The sequence below is a fragment of the Boleophthalmus pectinirostris genome, unplaced genomic scaffold (genome assembly GCF_026225935.1).
Source record: "Boleophthalmus pectinirostris isolate CB_2022bp ecotype Guang Dong unplaced genomic scaffold, ASM2622593v1 HiC_scaffold_13, whole genome shotgun sequence".
Lineage (NCBI taxonomy): Eukaryota > Metazoa > Chordata > Actinopteri > Gobiiformes > Gobiidae > Boleophthalmus > Boleophthalmus pectinirostris.
Genome location: NW_026571036.1, coordinates 18,661,045 through 18,682,923, shown reverse-complemented (window position 1 = coordinate 18,682,923; position 21,879 = coordinate 18,661,045). Strand labels below are relative to the sequence as shown.

General features: G+C 38.8%; 2 protein-coding genes across 2 annotated transcripts; one reads left to right on the top strand and one right to left on the bottom strand.

Annotated features, from left to right (window-relative positions):
• Positions 1-92: 92 nt before the first annotated feature.
• Positions 93-4,268, bottom strand: LOC110153456 (sphingosine-1-phosphate phosphatase 1-like). Its single transcript, XM_020917358.2, has 3 exons — positions 3,266-4,268; positions 1,342-1,431; positions 93-866 (listed from the first exon to the last, which is right to left on the bottom strand). The coding sequence occupies exons 1-3, from the start codon at positions 3,920-3,922 to the stop codon at positions 315-317; spliced, it is 1,299 nt and encodes a 432-aa protein (XP_020773017.1). The 5' UTR covers positions 3,923-4,268; the 3' UTR covers positions 93-314.
• A 1,094-nt stretch (positions 4,269-5,362) lies between these two features.
• LOC110155722 (potassium voltage-gated channel subfamily H member 5-like) lies at positions 5,363-21,825 on the top strand. Its single transcript, XM_055149665.1, has 12 exons — positions 5,363-5,435; positions 6,381-6,504; positions 7,100-7,206; positions 7,288-7,416; positions 8,694-8,809; positions 9,267-9,659; positions 10,308-10,737; positions 16,774-16,973; positions 17,546-17,798; positions 18,253-18,449; positions 20,354-21,004; positions 21,044-21,825. Exons 1-12 carry the CDS (start codon positions 5,363-5,365, stop codon positions 21,275-21,277), a joined length of 2,907 nt encoding a protein of 968 aa, XP_055005640.1. The 3' UTR covers positions 21,278-21,825.
• The last annotated feature ends 54 nt before the right edge of the window (positions 21,826-21,879 follow it).

Genomic DNA, 21,879 nt, shown 5'->3' with positions numbered 1-21,879 from the left:
CATTTTCAAATCATGTTAATACTCTTTGATCATTTAAGGCAAAGAAACCTTGAATTGTGAAGCTATAGCAATACAGAATCAAACAGAAGTGATAGAAGGGTCTCATCTGTTTATTTGCACACATCATCTCCCAAAACAGCCATATATAGTATTTGTGTCTGTAAATTAGTGTTTAACTCTTCAGTATATAGAGAACGTACAGACAGATGATATAGAGTAAAACTGGACTTTTCTATAGTTATTTCATATGGCATTAAGGCCAGTCCTCTCTGTTCTTTCAGTGTCTGTTAAATGGTCAGCAGGACGTGACAGGTTCAACCTAGATACAGGAGGCTGAAGAGCAGAGGGACCACCGTCACACAGCTGAAGCCCACCACACTGTACACTATGTAACGATAGGGCAGTTCCACCCTCATGAGCTGCCGTGCTCCCCGTACGTCATCTAAGGGCAGTCCGTATACCTGGCAGAGGAAGGGAATGGTTACTGCCTTCATTCCCATCCTGGTGACAAGGAGCACAGCCACCCCAACAAGAAAGCGCAGCACGGAGCGGACCACCAGTGCGGCGCTGAGGGGTGGTAAAATGAGGGGTAGAGAGGATAGTGGGTAATCTTCCAATAAGCCAAGCTGGTAGTTTAGATAAGTGGCAAGAGCGACCCCAGCTGCCGTGCCCAAACCCTGTGCAGTGTCTCCCCGGGATGTGCTCCAGGAGTCCAGAGAGAAGGCGACCAGACCGAATCCCACATGGGACACCAAAATAACCAGAGGAGCATAGTTGCCCATCATATAGAACGTGTCAATCCTCTCCAAGAAGGGTTGGAGCACGGCGAGAATCAGGAGGGTGTATAAGAAGCCAGTGATCACCTCCTGAAACACAGAATTATCATTTTTATATTATGCTTCTGCAAACAAAAAATGTGTAAATATGTGTAGTATTTTTCATATATTTGGCTCGATCATTATATTTCTACACAATGTTTAATTTGGAATTAATTTAGTTATGTTAAAACACATGCTATGTTAAAACACATTTATGTTTTCTTTTTAAAGACTTTAAGTAAACAGATACATGAAATGGCATTGTGACCTGAATCATTGAGGTTATCCATTAACCTAATAATTTTCACATCTCTAATTAGGAGATCCCTTGAAAAGAAAATACCTCCACAGTGAAACCAAAATACTACTATCTTATCTTAATCTAGGGAATATCTTAATGTAAGGAATTAAATAGTGTTGACAAGATTAGGAGATTTTGACAAGCCCATGCTGTAATGTGAAACTTTCTCTTTCCTGCCTCCAAAATAACTGCATAGTTTCAAAATGTAGAAAGCGCACTTACCAGGACAGAGTGCATTCCCATGTAGACTCGGCTTACACAGACCAGGATGCTCCAGCTGAGAGCCACGCTGAGCCCAAACAGAAACGGGTACTGTGGGACAAAACATAAAGAGTTTATTCAATCTGCTTCAAATATTCTTTATTGTTATTCTATTCCACAGGGCCATGAAAAACACAGCATACACTCAAGTTTCAACTAAAGAACCATAATAGTACTTCTATTGAGCCTCTACTATGCCTTAATAGAGAAATTAGGATTGCCTTTTAATGACTGGTAAATTGTTGAACTTTCTAACTGCTTTCTGTTTGTCAAATGATTGTGCATGTGAGGTGGCAATTGTTGTTATACTGTTTCCTCATTACAAACATACTTGGAGTTGTGTTTTGCTTCATTTAACATACAAACCTTCCAGGGTGAGTTTTTCTCTCAAACAGAAAACACTGTGATGTCATGTGGTAATACAAGTGCTCCCCTGTGTTTTTAAACACCTTTATTACAATCATTTGATTAATTTCAGCTCAAGAATTTTCTAACTCTAATGAATTAAAGGTAAAAGGTAGTAGTTAACTACGGCTTCATGACATCATGAGGGAATACAGAGCATTGTGAGATTTGGAGGTGTAGACAGACTAATAATTAAGGGTTACTCAAACATGTGCGAATGCAACAAAACACAACTCTAGGTATATTTTTCATGAAATAATATTATAACATGGCTTAAAAATGCTAAATTTACTCATCACAAGAGTCAATTTTGCGTAATACAGGATCTTTAAAAGATACTGAAGCAATTGCTCCACAATTTATGGCTTTATGGCTATCTAATCACTGATTATGTACTCAATGTCTTCTTAAACCTTCACATTAAGACCAATGTATCTGTTTTTTTTATGCTTTGTAGAAAGAGTAAAAACAAAACTGCATCAGACTCTCCCTTTCCTTCCTCCTTTTGTCTGAAAATACTGGCCCTCCACTGTGGCAACAGCTCATAGAAGCCTTAACCTTGAGTGGGAGATATAATTATGTTATTATTTAGGTTTTTTACTTTACTTTCATGAAGAGTCCCTAGACAGCACTGTGAACCTTTAATGCTAGCTGCTCTATCTTTTGAATAATCATTATTTATTCGATTTGCAAATCCAAGTTTCCAGGAACTACACTCTATCTGCTTTGATCTCCCTGGCTTCAGCTCCTCCTTTATGTATAGCTCTAATAATGTTACTAAAAGCTTGAAACTAAAAACTAATAGACTCACATTTTCTTCTCTTATCTAAATCTTATCATTCTGTGAAATAATGACACAACAGGTCTTGTGCTGTCACGCCCGGCTCATATCTAAACCTTCAACTTTGACAGTGAATCACTGTCACTTTTGGAGATACAGGCTCTGCATAAACAAGCTCTGAACGGCTGCAGCAGTCAGTGGATTGATTCAAAGTTTGATGAGGGAACCAAGACACTTTTAGAGAGTTCCATATTTTGTAATTGTCACGAGTCTTAAAGGGGAACTGATACTGTGTTTTTTGGTTTTAGTGGCATCATGACTAGTTGCAAATTCAAGGATGGCCTTTCAGCATCTGTCAGTGTCTGGGCCTAAGGTTATTTTGCATTAGACTTCCACTGAGATGGTAACAGTTATTACTGTGGTTTTACATTTTACCCATAAAGTATGTCCAATTCGATTTAAGATAAACATGTGAACCCATGATGTGGTGTTGGTTCAATGAAGTCACCTCATTTGACCTGACTCAAGCTTGCTCAATGTCTAATTCATAGAGGACATACTGAAAAGGGTTGACTTTGCTTTCCTTTCACCATTCTGTTCAATATTCTAGTGTAGTAAAGTTAACTCATGTACATGTACAGTGCATACCCTGTACACGTGGTGCATACAGTGTTATGAAGCATGGAGCAGGGCTCTCACCTCCCACCGCCCATAGGTGAGCATGAACAGGCAGAAGGGGATGGCAGTGCCCGTCATGGCGTGCGTGGAGGGCATACTATACTCGGAGTTATAGAAGACCTCCACCTTCACCACAGGAGGAGACGCAGGCCGGGACCAGCGCACCATGTCTTTAGTGGACTGTCCCACAAACAGGTTCCAGGCCCACACCACGATGAGCCTGCGGCTGACCAGGGGGTCCACGTTCCACAGGACGAAGGGGAAGAAGATGATGAAGAACATCTCATTGCCGAGCTCTGTCCCAAACGTGAACAGATAGAACAAAAACTTGTTGTGGATGAGAAACTCTTGTCCCACGTCCCCAGTCAGTGAATTCCTCCGCAGGGGCTTCGCTCTGACAGTGTCCTCACTGGCCCCCGCTGTTCCCTCGGGCCCTGCGCTGCTGTCACCCTGCATGCCGTTGGGCGCATCTCCCGCTGCGGCCCCGTTACCGACCCCGGAGCCCGGGACCCTCCTCCTCGGGCCTCTGTGGTCCAACTCCGGTGCGCTCTGTTCTGCAGGGGCTCTCTCTGGAAATGTCCCTTTAACGCCGCATATTCTCTGAAACCTTGCCACCAGGCTGGGGTCTTGGAGGTAGTTACACATCCGCACAAACCTCGCTCCAATGTCGTTAGCCATCACGCCAGTAAAACAAACACAATTCCGATGTTAGGATTCAGACCATGTTCAGATACTGAGCAGAAGTGTAGTCCTGTGCGTACGCCGTTGCATTCCAGTCCATTCACTGATAAAATAAACAGATTTCCTCTCACCTACAGCGCGGAAGGTTTGGCCCGCCTCTTATCGGCCTGTGCAGTAGCCTCACAGCCACCGTACGCGTGAAGACACGAGGACAGAGTCCGGATAGTTAACCATTACTTTAAATACCTATCTAATCCATACGGCACCGTGTACGCGGCACTGACAAACTGCGTCAGGCCACCGTTATCCCTGTTCCTCTTTCTGCGCCTCCTCCTTCCACCCACAGCCTTCTTCTTACGCCGTACATTTAGCAAACAAAGTTTTAGTGCCGCCCTCTGCTGGAAATGTCCAAAATAAGCTTGCAAAAAACAACGCAATAATAAAAATAAAAATAAACACTAGGCTACAATTTTACTATTTACAATGTTAGAATTGTTTTACAATAAAAAAAAGTAAATTTTTACAAGCACAACCTGCAATAATTAAAGAAACCACACGTACCCACAGTGTGGAGTTCATGGGGACCAAAGGACTGGGACCTAATACATTTCCACTATCACATACATCATTGTTTACAGGGCAGGCTGCCTACCATTGATAAGGCTGTATAACAGGCTAAGATGACCAACCATGTTAAACTTTATATGTTCAGCATTATGAACATACTAAATGACCCTACATCCATAAAGCCGTCTAACACAATGGAGGAAATGTAAAAGTTCCTGTTTCAAAGTAAAGCCACCTATTGTGCCTCCAAACACACAGCTTACTACAGTATTGCAACTGTAGTGGCCCTTAAGCAGTTGCCAACCCAGGAAGGACGCTTAGGTTTTAATTTCCCTCGAGTCGAGTCCCAATAAAGCTCCTGCTGCAGAGGCGCCAGAGCCACTGGTGAAGTGCACCTGTAATTTGAACGTGAGAATCTGGCCCTGTCCACCACAGCCACTCAACCTACAACAGTTTAACTTTAGCTACAATAAACAAATACATACATACATACATACATACATACATACATACATACATACATACATACATACATACATAAAATTAAGACCTACACTCTCATCAAATTTTTTCTTATTTTGAAAATAATTGACCCCTCATTCTCACCATGATTTAGACCTATTTTGATCAAGTGTTATTGTCTGGGGTAATTATTTAAAAGCTTTAATTTAAGGCTACTAAAATGCTGCATTAATTGACCAGGTTAGTAGGTTTTATTTTGTTAGATGTTTCCCGGATGCTCCTGGTATAATAAGAGCAGTCTGACGCTCAGACTCGCACTCCTCGGTCCCCGCGCGCAGCCTGGGGTAGTTGGGTAGTTGGGATCAGGGAGAGCTCCTGCGCGCGCCTCTGTCCCGAGTCCGGATCAGGATGCACTCGGGCAAACGGGGACTGGTGGCACCTCAAAACACTTTCCTGGAAAACATTGTCCGTCGCTCCAGCGGTGAGTCTCTTTAAGAAACATCTGCTTGGATTTAAGACAATTAGCCTACAGCAAGACTGCAATTCCTCAAGACTAATACAATTGATTAAAAAAACAAAACAGTAAACTTATGTAAATAGCCCTGATTAGCCTGTAACATACTCTGTTCATCACTTTTAAATGTTTTTCCCCACAAAAAAACTCAAACTACAAAAGTTAATCTGATAAACCTATGTTAGTTGTTTAGCTTAATTATATTATTTTATAGAAGATGTGTTTTTAATTAGACTAAATAAAATGAAAGCATTTAAGGATAGTTTATTTATGAATAGTTTTTGAAAGCTACTAAACAGCTGTTGTAGCCATTTGGACCAGCAGCTGCCTTCTTTGATTTATGCTAATGATTTCAGTTTGGTAAAATAAATGCCTGTATAAAGTGTAAAGAATAAAACAACAGAAAAGTCCAAACTGTTGTCGGCAGGTGCAGTCTGTTCATAATGTTTTTGTGAACAAAATGTCCCTCTGTTTTTCTCAGACCTGTGCACATCGGGCTGGAGAACTTTGCTGCACTCATTCATTTTTAATCTACATTAAGATTTAAACATAAACATTTTTATTAACTGTAAAATGGCCTCAGCATCTTGTTTCTGGTTTGAACTGCTTTGGGACATTTTCTCTCTATGGTATAGCCTGCATGTTCAAACCAGCGAACACTATATTTTTGCAAATTATTCTGAAATGTTCCTATGTAGAAATATTTAAAGTAGGAGACAAAAGTATGAATATAATAATTGTTTTTTTTTTATTATTATGTTTAATACTGAGACCTACACAATGTAAAAGCTGTAGTTGCATAACCCCGGTCAGTTGTGCCTCCGCTTGCTCCTTTAGATCCCACTGGTGCGGTATGTGTCTTTATTAAAGGATAATTATATTGTAATTATCTCATATTGTTTTTTGCCTCAGAGACTAGTTTCATTTTGGGAAATGCACAGATCGTGGAGTGGCCAGTTGTTTACAGCAATGATGGCTTCTGCAAACTGTCTGGGTACCACCGAGCCGAGGTCATGCACAAGAGCAGCACATGCAAGTAAGTCTAATGAGTAATTAGCCCAAAAACACTCACCAATTTAGTACCACTAATAGATAGTCCTCCTATGAGAGGTTAAAATGTATACTCCGCTTTTTTTGGTACAACAAGATCATTTTATTGTTTGCATATGTAGATAACTCCACTTTTTTCTCATTAAGCATGAAGTGCTAAATATTAATAGGTTTTATTTACCAATCTTTATGATAATTTGACCTAATACTGTAGTTTCTTCAGTGGTGCCTTGTAAATTTAGATAATAATTCTATCCTGTAGCATCGTGTCATTATAACCAAACCACCATAACATGAGATCCAACCTTAACCCATTTCTCCAGTTGCCAAACTTAACTTCCTTTTCCTACCTGACTATCTCATGAGGAAAAATATAGTTTTATAGTTATAGTTATAATCGACATATTATAGTTTTATAAAGGTACTGAAGCATTAATTTAACATGGACAAATAATGTATTAATATGCCATTCCTTCAGTCTACTTCGGAGCATTTCTTTAGGAAGTGTAGGGACCCAGAATTATTGGTGAATAACTTAAACCATAATATAACATGTCATATTTGTATTTCTATCATTGCAGTTTCATGTATGGTGACTTGACTGATAGTACGACTATTGACAAAATCAGGGAGACTTTTGACAATTATGAGTCCAACTTCTACGAGGTTCTGCTTTACTCTAAAAACAGTGAGTGATCATTGTATTGAAAGTTAAGTTTGTACAATCATTTTTGGTCTCTCTCGATAATACAGTATCTATTCTCTACAGGGACTCCAATATGGCTTTACATGCAGATCGCCCCAATCCGAAATGAAAACGACAAAGTTGTGCTTTTCCTCTGCACCTTCAGGGACATTACTCTCTTTAAACAACCAGTCGAGGATGACTCCACAAAAGGTGAGCGAGTCAGTGTTTGTTTGCTTATAATTCATTGCAGCCACCATTTGAATAAACAACAATTAACCATGCAAGAATGAACCTTAAAATCCGACACGCTGTAGTTTCGCATATAAAACAAGCTTGAACTGCTGCTGAACACTGAGCAAACATATTGTCTATTGAGCGTATGGTTAATTTAACACAGTAGAGTCATATAGGAATCTGTCCCCAGCCATTGCCACTTACATTCTTCAAACAGCTGTCCAGGTGTTGTGAGTGCGGTTCACTGCTCGCTTGTCTCGGTAGGCCTGCACTGTGCCAAGTCCCTCTGAGACTTAAGCATACATCAAGCAGAAAATAAAGAACACTCCAACCACTCAAGAATAGCTCTGAAAATACAGTTTACTCTTAAGAGATGTTAAAAATTTATTAAACTTTGCTTAGCATGATATTTTGACTGATAAGAAGCAAAATAAATATGTAGTCCTCATACAAATATACCTAAAAAAACATTTTAAAGAGCCCATGTATAGACTATATAAAAAAGTAGACTAAGTGAGCAGCAGTTACTGAGACAGGGGCCACAATATTCCAATGTAAGTCAATGGGAGCCAGGGTCAGAAGGAGCCCGAAGAACCCGTATGCAAACTTCCTATTTGGAACGTGGTAACTAGCACATTAGCTATGTCCACATCTATATACAGTCGATGGCCCATCTTACACTAGTTTTTGATCTATGTTTTAATGTTGATTCCTTATCACAAGCATATCCGGAGTTGTGTTTTGTTTCATTCACACATCATTCAAGCATTTTAAGCTTTTGAGATATAGACAATAGGATTACTCAAACATAAATGAAACAAAACACAACTCCAGGTATGTTTGATGAGGTAGTAACATTATAAAATGGCTTAAAGCTCACAAGTCTCCATTTTATGTAATATATAATCCTTAATGTATTGGTCTATATTTTATAATAGTGATCACGAGCTTCCTGCCCCAATGACTTTGGAAAGAAAGGATCAATAGCTGTGAACAAATCATATCTTTACCTTAACTAGTTCCAAGCCTCAGGAAATTGACAGTATTGCATCCGGTATATAACCTATTATAAACCATGCAAAATCAATATGCTATTAACAAACACATATGGGGGAAGATGATTTGCTGTTTTCCAAATGGGAAAACCATGATAATCAAAGAAATGTTTTGATTCTTATATTTTTATTAACCCTGAACTGATGCTTTTAACAAGGTAACTGTTTTAATTTGGACTATTTTTGAAATACCTATAGGATGGACAAAGTTTGCCAGGCTGACCCGAGCTATAGCCAGCAATCGAAATGCGGTGCAGCAGCTCACGCCCATAAGCAAAGCAGAAGTCAACCACAAACCATCTCGACTAGCCGAGGTGAGATTTTATATTTCAAAAGACATATAGGCCTGATATAACTAACAGGTGCAACTGCTCATCTGTGTTTTTATTGTTGTGATGTGTGATATGAGATTTTAAACCGACTGTAGCCCTGTAGAGATTTGTTTTTCAAATGCAGTAAGTGCAATATAAATAACGTATATTATTATTATTATTATTTAGCTTGCGTATATGAATCTCAGTTCCATGTTCACTGTTTAGAGGGCGATATAACAAAAGATTATACAAATAAAAATGTATTAAATATTACATTTTTAAGTTAAAATATATACTTTACAGACTTACTTTTTTTTTTTTCTCCATTAAAAAAAAACAATCTGAACATTAACGATTACAAATGACTGAATCTTGATTAAAATTAGATTAATTGCATAGTCCTACTTGCAGAAAATGTAATCTGTCATTGGAAATTGAAAACACTTGTCTTCTCTAGGTACTGCAGCTGGGATCAGATATTCTTCCTCAGTACAAACAGGAAGCCCCCAAGACCCCGCCCCACATCATCCTGCACTACTGCACCTTTAAGACCACTTGGGACTGGGTCATTCTCATCCTCACCTTCTACACTGCCATCATGGTCCCATACAACGTCTCCTTCAAAACCAAGCAGAACAACATTGCCTGGCTGGTGGTGGACAGTGTGGTGGATGTGATTTTCCTGGTGGACATCGTGCTAAACTTCCACACCACCTTTGTGGGTCCGGCCGGAGAGGTCATCTCTGATGCCAAACTGATACGAATGAATTACCTCAAGACCTGGTTTGTTATTGACCTGCTGTCCTGTCTGCCCTACGATATCATCAACGCCTTTGAGCACGTGGATGATGCAAGTGCTACACATATTTATACAAACAATGTCAAGAATTGTGTTCGGTATAATCACTCAAAAAGTAAATGAATATTGGTTTTGTTTTAGGACCTCTTATCTGGATCTGGAAACCTACGGGACCCAAACGGCATTCACAGGAACATCACCAGGACAGAAGACTCGGTCCTCCCTGTAGGTCATTTATATGTACATGTGCAATGATATTTTAAATTTCAATATTTTAATTTGATTTGATGTACATTTCTGTCCAAATTCAATACTCAGAACTTGGTCAGCAATATCTTTTGTTTAAAGTTGCACCATGTAACTTTTGTATAAATTGTGCTCTACAAATAAATGTGTCTTACTTTTCTCTATGGAGATATTATTGCTTTGCTGTGAATGTTCCACAATATGGCATTTTACTTATTGATTTAAAAAAAAATCCATTACATATGTTTTTGTTGCTAAAAACAGTGTTACCTCTTCACAATAACATCTCCATGACAAGTGGCTGACCCTGCACCAGAAAAGTTACACTGTGCCCCTTTTTAATCTCTAAATTGCTAAATGAGAAAAATCCAAAACCAAAATGACATTAGTTGCAAGACACGTTATGAAATATTCTGTATAAGCATATTCATCTCGACCCTTGTGTCTTCTTAGGGTCTGAGCAGCCTCTTCAGCTCCCTAAAGGTTGTCCGCCTGCTGCGTTTGGGTCGTGTCGCCCGTAAACTGGACCACTATCTTGAGTACGGCGCGGCGGTCCTGGTCCTCCTGGTGTGTGTCTTCGGTCTGGTGGCCCATTGGCTCGCCTGCATTTGGTACAGCATCGGAGACTATGAGATCATTAACGAAGCCAACAACAACATCAAAAAGGACAGCTGGCTCTTTCAACTGGCTGAGAGCATCGGAGCCCCGTACCGCTACAACATCACCGGGACAGGGAGATGGGAGGGTGGGCCCAATAAGCACACGCTCTATGTGTCCTCTCTGTACTTCACTATGACCAGCCTCACCACCATCGGGTTTGGGAACATTGCGCCGACCACCGATGGAGAGAAGATCTTTTCAGTGGCGATGATGATGGTTGGATGTAAGTATTCACACAGTGTTTAAAGGTTCTATAATACTATTAAACTGATCCATTATTATTATTATAAAAATATGAAGCAATTTTAACTTTTTAACAGCGTCAGTGGTACATAACTGGTATATAAAGTCCCATTGCTGTAGTGTCAATATAGTACATAGACACAGCAGGGGTTGCAGAGTGGTTAGCCTTCCTGTATCTTAGAAAAAAGATGTCCTACTGTGAGTTCTGTCATCCACATTCAAAGAGCTGAAAATAACTGGTAACATTTCCATGATTCATTTATAATTTTAGCTGCTTTACAAACAATGAAAGAACAAAAAAGCTTTAAGTGGCAAAAAGAATAGAAATATTTAGAAAGATTTATCTAAAATGTTTTAACAGCAATCTTGTTGTCACTGGTCTCACAACTGCTTCCACTAAAAGCCTAACACTGCTTCTCCTGGCAACCCTTGGCCACGCCTGTAATGTCCAATGTATTGTTTATATTGGACAGTTTTGTCAAGTGCAGTTATATTCATTCTTCTCCAAAGCACTTAAGTCAGTCCGATCAGTGTTTTTTCTTCTTCAGTGGACACGACGAACAACCTTGACAGTTCACATAAATCAGATTAGAGGGCAAAAGAACAGCAGCCTCATGGGGCTCAAATATTAGGAAGGCTGCTTATTTTAGTACAACAGGGACAATGTGTAAAATATCAAACTGCGATTTTTCTGACAAGCATTGCAATTGTGATTCGATTTGTTATTTTAATAAATATGGTTCTATTCAAAGTTCACATTTTAAACTAGGGCTGGAAATGACTAGCCAGGCTGGTGCCTAGTTCCTCTGCTCAGTTTCATTTCTCTCCAACGACTAGGTCAGGAATTGGAATACACTAGATGGTTTGCAAGAACCCCAGAAGTGCGAGTCTGGGCACCAGCCAATCAGTGAAGAGACATACATTCTGTGTTGGCAACGATTCCCCAGATCAAGGATTAAGAGCCGGAACAAAGAGAATGTTTAGTGAATTTTATCAAGAATAAAAATGTTATTGCCCTTCTTCCTACGGGATTTGGGTAAATCTTAATATACCAGTTAGCCCAGTTAGCGGCACATTACATAGATCACGACTAAATAGCAGAGATTGGTTAAATTAAAAAAGTACCCGCCAACTGTCGAGCGAACGAATCCTAATGCTGCGAGTTCAGACGGTTTCCACGAAGTGAAATCGACTGATGAATCAGGCTACGAAATTACAGGCTCCCTCACGATTTGATACAATAAACGATACATGGCTCACAAAACGATAATCACAATATGATGATACATGCGATAATCAATGTAATGCACATGATATTCTATGGTATATTGCTGTTTTTTAAGAACTTCGTACATTTTAGCAACATTTAAGTCACTACTTGTGCAAAGAAATACATCAATTTTAATCATCAAAAAGCAAATATGTCAAGTGTAAGTTTCCCTACGCTAAATAAGCTACAAAACTGTAATGCAGTCATAATAAAAAGCTAAAAGATACCAAAAAATACTCTTGTCAATATACTGATACATCAACTCATGATAACGATACTGTATCACCAAACTTAGTATCACAATATATTGGTATTTTGATATTTTTGCACACTCCCATTTTAAATGCATCCAGATGAACTGACGAAAAGACTGAAATATGAACTGACTAATATCAATCACATTTCAGAATGTTTGTATATGTCTTAACTACAGAGTTTGTAGTTTTTACGCGGAGTCAGACAGGATATGCTGTTTGTTTGTGGAGAATTATGGTGCTACAAAAATGGCAAACATTCAAACTGCAATTTCATGTTGATTGCGATTAATCATGCTTTTCTGATGTGCAAACCCCAGGCCACTAAACTCCAGGATAGGCCACCAAAACATCGATAGATTACACGGTAGGTGATTTGCCATGGTAACCCCAGAAAGAAAAGGCACAAGGAAAGAAGAAGATATGAATACATTGGCGAGATTAGAACATGCTGAGAGCTCCAGAGGATTACAGATAGCATTTTAACTCATTTGACATTAGGGAAATGAATAAGTTATAAAGACATTAAAATTAATGATAAGGACCTGGTTAAGAAAAAGAAGTCATTTATGTTTTTACTGTCTGTTGTGACCCTTTGAGGATGATTCTATAATATAAATAAATGATGAATCAGGAGACATAGTGCTATTATATGAATGCACAAAGCCCCCCCTTTTTATCAAGGCTTGGGGCTGTACATAACACTATATTGTTAGATGATATATCCCTATATAACTTAAGCAAATTCATAAATGTTGTAATATATGTTAATAATAGAGGTAGGATATATTGGAAAATGGATAATATCTCATTTGTTGTTGAAGAGATATACATATATATGTAGTAGATATACGTAATATATATACATAGATGTTTAATAGCTTTCTTTTACCTTTTGTTCAGTAGAGATTGGCAGTTCCAGAGCTGAAATGACCCAAATTATTGTAGTGAAGATGAATGAAACAAAACACAACAGGTATGTTTTTTGATAAGGAAACAACATTATAACATATATTAGAAAATAGCATATGGGCCCTTTAATCAAGACCTTTAAAGGCACATTTGAGAATATTCCTGATGCTTTATTTAAAATAATGTCTGAATATTGTGATCAAGATAATGCGGATACTACCTTAACATCAGCCAAATTAAAATAAATAATCACTTTTCTTATGTGTTACAAGCAAATTAAGACAGGATGATGGCTTGTTACGGGTCCTGTCATTTTAAACAGTAGTTGTTGCGTCGGTGTTTTTCCGGAGGTCACAAAAGGACTTACAGAGCAGACCCATTCATGGCCTTTACACTGCCCTGATGCACTCATCTGCTCTTAATGTGCTGACCCAGCCTCCTACAGGAGCCCAAACAATCCGGACGCCTTCACTCTCACGATGGACATTATAATGTATCCGATGGGCCGCAGGCTACAACAGCTGCCAGTAATGCAGTGTAATATGGTATCGACCCAGACTGGGCAGATGCTGAGATATGGCCTTGCAGTTTAAGCTCAGTATTTCCTTTAAAGGTCCTATATTACACAAACTTGACTCTTGTGAGCTTTTAGCCACGTTATAATCTTGTTTGCACATGTTAACAGCTTTCTTTTACCTTTAGAGATTGGCCATTCCAAGGCCGAAAGTTTAAAAACACAGTGAAGCACTTCCTGTATTACCACATCACAAGGTGGCATTTTCTACTTGAGAAGAACTCAGCCTAAATATGCAGGGTTTGTTTGTTAAACATGTGTGAATGAAACAAAACACAATTCCAAGTAAGTTTTTGATGAGGAAACATTAAAATATAGATCAGAAAATAGATTAATATGGAACCTTTAAAATATCAGGTGAAAATGTAGGACATGCAGGGGGGTATAATTTTGTTACATTTACTCATTTACATTGGCGAGTTTTCTGACTTCATATTTCCCATCGTGAGTAATGTAACAATGATGATTTGAACATTTGAGCTCTTTACATGTTACATTCAGATGAGATTTGTCTTGTATCATTTTTGTGTAGATCTATTCTTTGAAAATGACATTTGAAACTGTCTGTCCATTTAACTCATAAATCATATTTTAAATACATTTTACACCCAAATGGGCATTCTCCAATACTATTATCTAATCTTATCAAAAACTACTATTGCTACTTTTTACATTTAGGGCAGTAATAATATTGTTTGAAAGTAACATTACTCTTACTTGAGTACACATTTTTGCTATTCTACCCTCCTCTGAGGATATACTGTATACTATAAGTGCTTAATGCATTTGTAAGAAGAGTTCAGCTGTAACTTATATTTAGCCTGTTAAGTAACCTCCAGCTCTTTGTATTTACTGCAGCCTCAGTGAATCAGACCTCTGGGGAGAGTTTAGGACAAGTTTTGTTCATGATAAAAAGTGACATCTCCAGCGCTGCTCCGTGAAGCTCTGTCTGACGGGAAATAACATTTTTAAAAAATCATTTTAACAGTACTTTTTCTACGGTTGTCACAGCAAATTATCTGTCATCTAAAATATGTGGAACTATGTGAAATTGGCCCTCATAGTCTTCCTTCCTTCCATCTGGTCCATTAAACTTCCCATTTATGACCATTTAGAGGATATCATATTTAGTAATAATTACTATATCGACTTATCATTCAATATATGAAACCTGGAACAATATATTTTGGGGCTCAATATTTATTGTGTGTGCAATTTCTTTGCAATAGTGGGCAAATTTTTGCTATTTTTATCTAATAAGGTATGATTTGAGTTATCGGTTCCTTCTATTATTGATGTGTTGTAGCTCATGCTTTTTAATGATACTGTATTTGTCTAAGTGACATAAAGTAGTTTCAATAATATTGATTAACGCAGTATTTCTCTGCAGTAATATATCTAGACCTAATATTTTGTTTTAACTGGGGCTACATGTTCATCTCTCTGAAACCTATGATGAGTACAATGGCTGAAGATATATTACAGAATAAAACAAAAAACTCAGCTGCTCAACATGCACTACTAAATTACGAAGAAATTTAAAAGTGCATTGTGTAACTTTTCTGTCCGTCAAATGCTTTTCGTGGATATATTATTGCTTTGTCTGGAATGTTTTACAGTATGGTATTAAACCTTTTCATGGAAAAAAACTATTATTGGTAAGATCTGTGGAGAGACAAGCCCGCTCAGAGTCAGAATACCTTTTTTTTCCTGGTACTTTTGAGCTATAAAACCATCTGTAATTTAATAAATGTAAGGAAGGACTATTTAATGTTTATACCATGAAACATTCCAAGCAGAGCAGCGACATATCCATAGAAACAAGCAGGTGATGGACCCCCAACCAAAAAGTTACATAGTGCACCTTTAAAGTAAATGTCCTAAAATACTATAATTTTCCACATTCACATTTTGAAGAATAGATATGACAATGAGAATTCAATTTAGCAATTTCACTAAAATGTCACCACCACTTACAGTATTACATTGTACAGTCTATTTTAATCCTGCGCCCCTGGTAAACACAGTTACAGTAATAGCTCCACCTTTTGTGCGACTTCCTCCACTGGCAGGCCTATTTCAGAGTCACGACTGCAGTTCATGTGCTCCTGTCTGTCCCGTTTGACCTAAGCTGTGTGTAAAGTGATGCAATAGAAGCACAGAGTCAAACATGAACTGACATCCCTGCTTTACGCTCCCCGCTCTCTCCCCAAGTAAACAGCCCTCGTCTCGGTACAGCTTCAATCACCAGGATCATTCAGTCCAAAGGCAGTGTCACATTTGGTTATGGTCAGTAAATATCCCACTACAAATACGCTAATTATGTGCAGCAACCAGCAATACAAGAAAGGGAGAGTTTGCCTGAGGGCCTGGACAGACACTGAGCCTTCATGTTGGATCTTCTAACCTCTGTGATCTCTTCCTGTATAGGCTGCTACTAACTGGAGTGACTGCTGAACCCCTTTGTATACTTATATTATATACTCGCCAGCTCTTTGAGAACATAGCCTTCTTTAAGTATTTGCATTTTCCAACCTAATTAACTTGAATTATTGATGTTGTTGTCAGGGTAATTAATTTAAGAAACATGTTACTTACATTTGAATGGAGTGGTAACACAAAGGTTGTGTTTATTTTATGTCATGACATTGGGACCATTGTTTAAATGGTTTTGGAGGACTCGTATTTTCGATATATTTTAGTGTCAAGTACAAATATTTTGACTGGTTTATGACTAATATTGTTTAAGGATGGGTAAAAATAGATTGATATTTTTTGTACAGATTTTGTTTATTTCTCATGGAATATAGAAAAGCAATGAAGAGGTTGCTGATTTAATTATATTATATCAGAGAAAATTATTTTTACTAATGAGAAAAGTAAAATTGTAACCTTAACTACAACTTAACTTCAATTTGTTAGCCTCTCAATCCCTATATTGTGGCAATTATCTGATGTACGGCTAAATTACCATGACTGACATGCTTTTTTTTCTTTTGGTTTCAGCTCTTCTCTATGCAACCATCTTTGGAAACGTCACCACAATTTTCCAGCAAATGTACACGAACACAAACCGCTACCACGAGATGCTCAACAACGTGCGGGACTTCCTCAAACTCTACCAGGTCCCTGAGGGTCTGAGTGAGAGAGTCATGGACTTCATTGTGTCCACATGGGCCATGTCTAAAGGCATTGATGCAGAAAAGGTACACCACCACCACTCCGCACACACTACCACCACACCGTACACACCACCATACAGGCAATTCAGTACAGTGTTATAAAGTGCATCAAAACCAAATACCATAAATTCCACAAATTTATATTTAAAAAACTTGGTTGCTACAGAAGAGAATTAACTTCTTTTTTTTTTTAAATCACAGAACAGAATCAACTTTTGAGTGTGAGTGAGGAGAAATAACACAAGGACAAGGATATAAATGCCAAAAAAAATTGCTTCATTTCATAATATCAAAACAGGGGCAAATGTATTTGCATTACTCAATGATAATAGATAGAAATATTTAATATTGCTCAATGCTATATTTATTTCAATGTGTTTCAGTGTTACAAACGTCTAAGTTTAATTTTAAACCATAACCATAGTAAATTGTTAAAAAGTCACACACTGTAGACCCCAGGAAAAATAGCCATTGCTGCGTTAATAACTAACAGGCATCCAGAAGAGATAAAACACAAAATTGTGCCTGTGTATGTGACTACTTTAAGGCCTGTAATTATTCTGTATCCTGTATATTCCTCTGTGCGCCTGTGGCAGGTCCTCTCCATCTGCCCCAAAGACATGCGGGCTGACATCTGTGTGCACCTGAATAGACAGGTGTTCAATGACCATGCTGCGTTTCGATTGGCCAGTGACAGCTGCCTGCGCTCTCTGGCTGTGGAGTTCACCACCACACACTGTGCTCCAGGGGACCTCATCTTCCATATCGGTGAGAGCGTGGACACCCTCTGCTTTGTGGTGTCGGGGTCACTCGAGGTCATTCAGGACGATGAGGTCATTGCAATACTCGGTAAATGCACCTTTAATATTAATTATTTGTAAAACTATGCAGTTTTAAGTTTATTTTAATCCCCAGTACCTTTACTCAAATGTTAGCTAATACCTACTGATTTCAAGGTCAATGGATTTGTTTCATGTGCCTTAAGTCTATAATATTCCAAAGTATGGCATTGCTTATCTATCTCCATAGAGACAAGGAGGTGATGCCACCAGGCCAAGTTACAAGTCAGATCTGTGGAGAGGCAAGCCTTTGCACAAAACACATATAAATAAAAATAAATAGATAAATACTAGGATAAATCTAAAGTAATGCCATGCTGTGGAATATTCAAGTCTAAGCAGTCTCCATGCCGACAAGCAGCTGATGGATCTCCTCAGCAGAAAAGTAACATAATGTGCCTTTCATGAATTTCAGCTCCATAACATTGAAACCCTCATCTGTCTGTTTCACTTGGTCCATGCAGGTAAGGGGGATGTCTTTGGAGATGTGTTTTGGAAGGAGAGCACTCTGGCCCGAGCTTGTGCCAATGTCCGCGCCCTGACCTACTGTGACCTCCACGTGATCAAAAGAGATGCACTGCTCCGAGTCCTGGATTTCTACACCGCCTTTGCCAACTCCTTCTCCCGCAACCTCCTCCTCACCTGTAACCTGCGCAAACGGGTATGACAGATTCTCCACATGAAATATTTTTAATGGCTTATTTTTTAGCAACAGATAATTTAAATAGACCAAACTGACTGGTGTTTACATTGTTGATAGTTTGCAGTGAGATCATGCTGGGGGGATTCTATTATGCATTTCTATTAGTGAAATCTTTATCAGTTACCACAGTGACACAATTAGGGCTTGATATTAAGAAGTTGTCAATATGATACATACCCCGATACATAGGCCACAATACAATACATATCTCGATACAGTGCACTTTCTATTCAATACAATATATTTCAAATCGATTCGAACAGTTCAATAAAAATAAAGGATAAATCATGGCTGTGATATTAAAAGTCTTCGTTAAACCACTTCTTGTGCAATCTTTACATGAAACACTCATTTTAATCATCAAAACAGTGAAAATGTCAAATGTGTTGCATAAACGAGTTTCCTTCCTCTAAACAAGCAACAAAACTGTAGAGCTGTAACAAAATAATTTTGTAAAATATACTAAAAAATACTCTTCGCGATAAATCGATACAGCAGCACATGTAATCGATACTGTATCATCACATTAAATGATACAATATATTGATGTTTCAATATTTTTGCAGACACAATGCATACATCAGCAAACTCAGACAAAAACTTTTTAAATTAAAAGAAAAAATACCAAATAGATTTAAACAACACATTTTCAGGAGTCTGTGATCAATACGAATGTTCATGGTCCTGTTTAGGGGTTGGATTTTAAACAAAAAAGGTGAGTGTGACTAACTGAATAACTAATTTTATGTGTGAGACTTGTTTAATTGCAAACATCAGCTCACTTGTAGTTCCAGCTAAGTCAGTTCTTAATGGTCAGATTTATTAAAAGAGAGCAGAACCTACATTTAGCATCACAGCCCCAGGAAATGTTGATGACAGCTGCAAAGTATCAATAGGCACAGATTAGGGAGGAGCATTCATCTATTTTTAATTATAGTTAATGCTTCAATTACAAACACTGTGTAATAGAAAAAGCTATTAATACTAAGAAGGTTCTGAAATATATGATCGCTTGTTCTGCCCCTCAAAGCTGGAGTGCACTAATCTGAAGTTGCTTTTAAAACAAGAATGAACAAAACATGACTAATTATTGAAAATAAGCCTAAATCTGTATTGTAACTGATATTCGTGATGTTTTTTGTTCATAACTGAGCTGTGCTAGCATAGATATCGAGTCTCATAATCCCACTTACACAGCGGTGCAACCTTCAAAGTATACAGTGTTAATGATAAAATGATCATTATATCATCTTCCTCTGGGATGAAAAATGCATGAATAGTTAATAAACATTATCCAAGTAAAGCAAAAACAAAGTGATTTGTTGAACTATAGTGACACAGTAGAAGCCTTTTGCACATCTGTAATATATGTAAATGTATGTAACAAAAAACACATGTATGTTTTTATGCTTAAAATGTATTCATTGTAAATAAGAGACATTTATTATTCATTTGTGTGGCATCAAACGTATTCTTCCACACTTTGTATTCTTTGTGTACATTGTGACCTCAGCTACAAACTTTATTAAAACAAGGATCTGTATTTATATTGCATTGTGATTTTATATCGAATGTGATCAGTACAAAGGGTAATGGAAATCAAGTTAACCAAATGACAAATGAAACATGACTTTTCCTTACTACTTTTAGCCTAAAGTACAGTAAGAATGTACAAGGTTTGTCTCGAAATTGGAGAATAATTCAAAAGCCTGCCGAGCTCTGATGCATTATTGACCCATTTACAATTTCCCTTGTGCTTTGCCTTTCTCGTGTCTTTAATATTTCAGCACTTGTGGACTGTGTGCGTTTAATGCTCGCTGTATTGACGTACTGCTCAGACTGTTCCTGTGGTGTCCTGACAGGTCATCTTCAGAAAGATTGCAGACGTGAAACGGGAGGAGGAGCGTCAGAGGACCGAGGTGGCGCTCACCATCCCCGACGACCACCCTGTGCGGAAACTGTTCCAGAGGTTCAGGCAGCAGCGGGACAGCCAGACCTTGGACGGACATACCCTCATCGAGTCTTACTCTGAGCACAACTGTGTCCAAGTGGAGCCACATCACCATGACAACACTGACAACAGTAGTACCACGACCCAGGGCTCTCCGGCAGCAGCCCCAAGAGAAGCACAGGGTCAGGACAGCGCAGCTAAGCCCCCTGCAGAGGGTCCCGGAGCCCAGAGCCCTGCCCCAGGACCAGAGGGAGCAGTGTCACTGCGAGGGGGTGCCAGAGGGTGGGCCAAGTTTAAGAGTGCCCCTTCAGCGCCCCCTCCTGCACAGAAACAGTCTGAGCCTAAGCCAGAGCAGACTGCACCCACTACCAAGACCCAGGACCCAGAGGGCAGTGGGGACACGGGGGGTGCAGAGGGTCTCAGTGTTGTGGAGGAAACCAGTGCACTGCACAAAACAGACTCCTGTGACAGCGGCATCACTAAGAGTGACCTGCGCATTGACCGAGTGGGCGATTCCCGGAGCTCCTTTGAGCGCAGCCCCATCGAGCGCAGTCCAATGGAGGTCTCTTTAAAACAGTCTTTTGTTTCGTCCCTGTCCGAGCACAGCCAACTGCAGAGCTCTCTGCAGGAGGCCAAAGCTGAGCTGAAGGGGGACATCCAGAGGCTGAGCGGCTGCATGTCTGTGCTGGAGATGCAGGTGGGGCAGATCCTGCGGCTCCTGTCAGGAGGCAGACGCTTGTCGCTGCCCCCCACATCCTCCCCCCGACCCAGAGCAAAGACCCAGGACTCTGTCACCTCACCTGAATGCCCTAAGAAAGACAATGGGCTGATCTGATATCAACAGTAACTGACTGTGAAAATGAAGTGCACTAGATGCATGAAAAACTGATCGCTGCATGCTGTGATGCCCTTTGTGTTCGCAGAATATCCCTGTAAATGTTTACTGAAGAGGTTTAAGGAAACTAATGTTTATTCTTTCATTACACCTTATTAAATAATATGAGTCTGTGAATAACTCTGGAATGGACAAGAAGAGTTGGAACAATATCAATGCAGTGAATAGATTGTCATTTTTTGACTGGCACTGATATGAACATGGTACAGACGAATATATTTATTTGGGTCACTTTTTGTAAGCAGAACCTTTGTTATCTATATTTTGATAAAGTTGCAAAGAAAGCACCCCTTTAAACCTCAAAGAATAATTTTGTGTTGTATCATTAAAACTCTCAGAGGAGTGGTGCTGCTGGGACCGGGCAGGTTTGATGTGCCTTATCAAAGCAGCGGGTGGAGGTACAATTAAATAGATATTATTACAGTAATGACATTGTATTTTCAGTTTTATTTATTATTTATTGTTTTATTTATTATTATATTTATTCATGCTGGCATGTGTAATTGAAAATATAAATTAACTGTAAACTATTATTTTGTCAA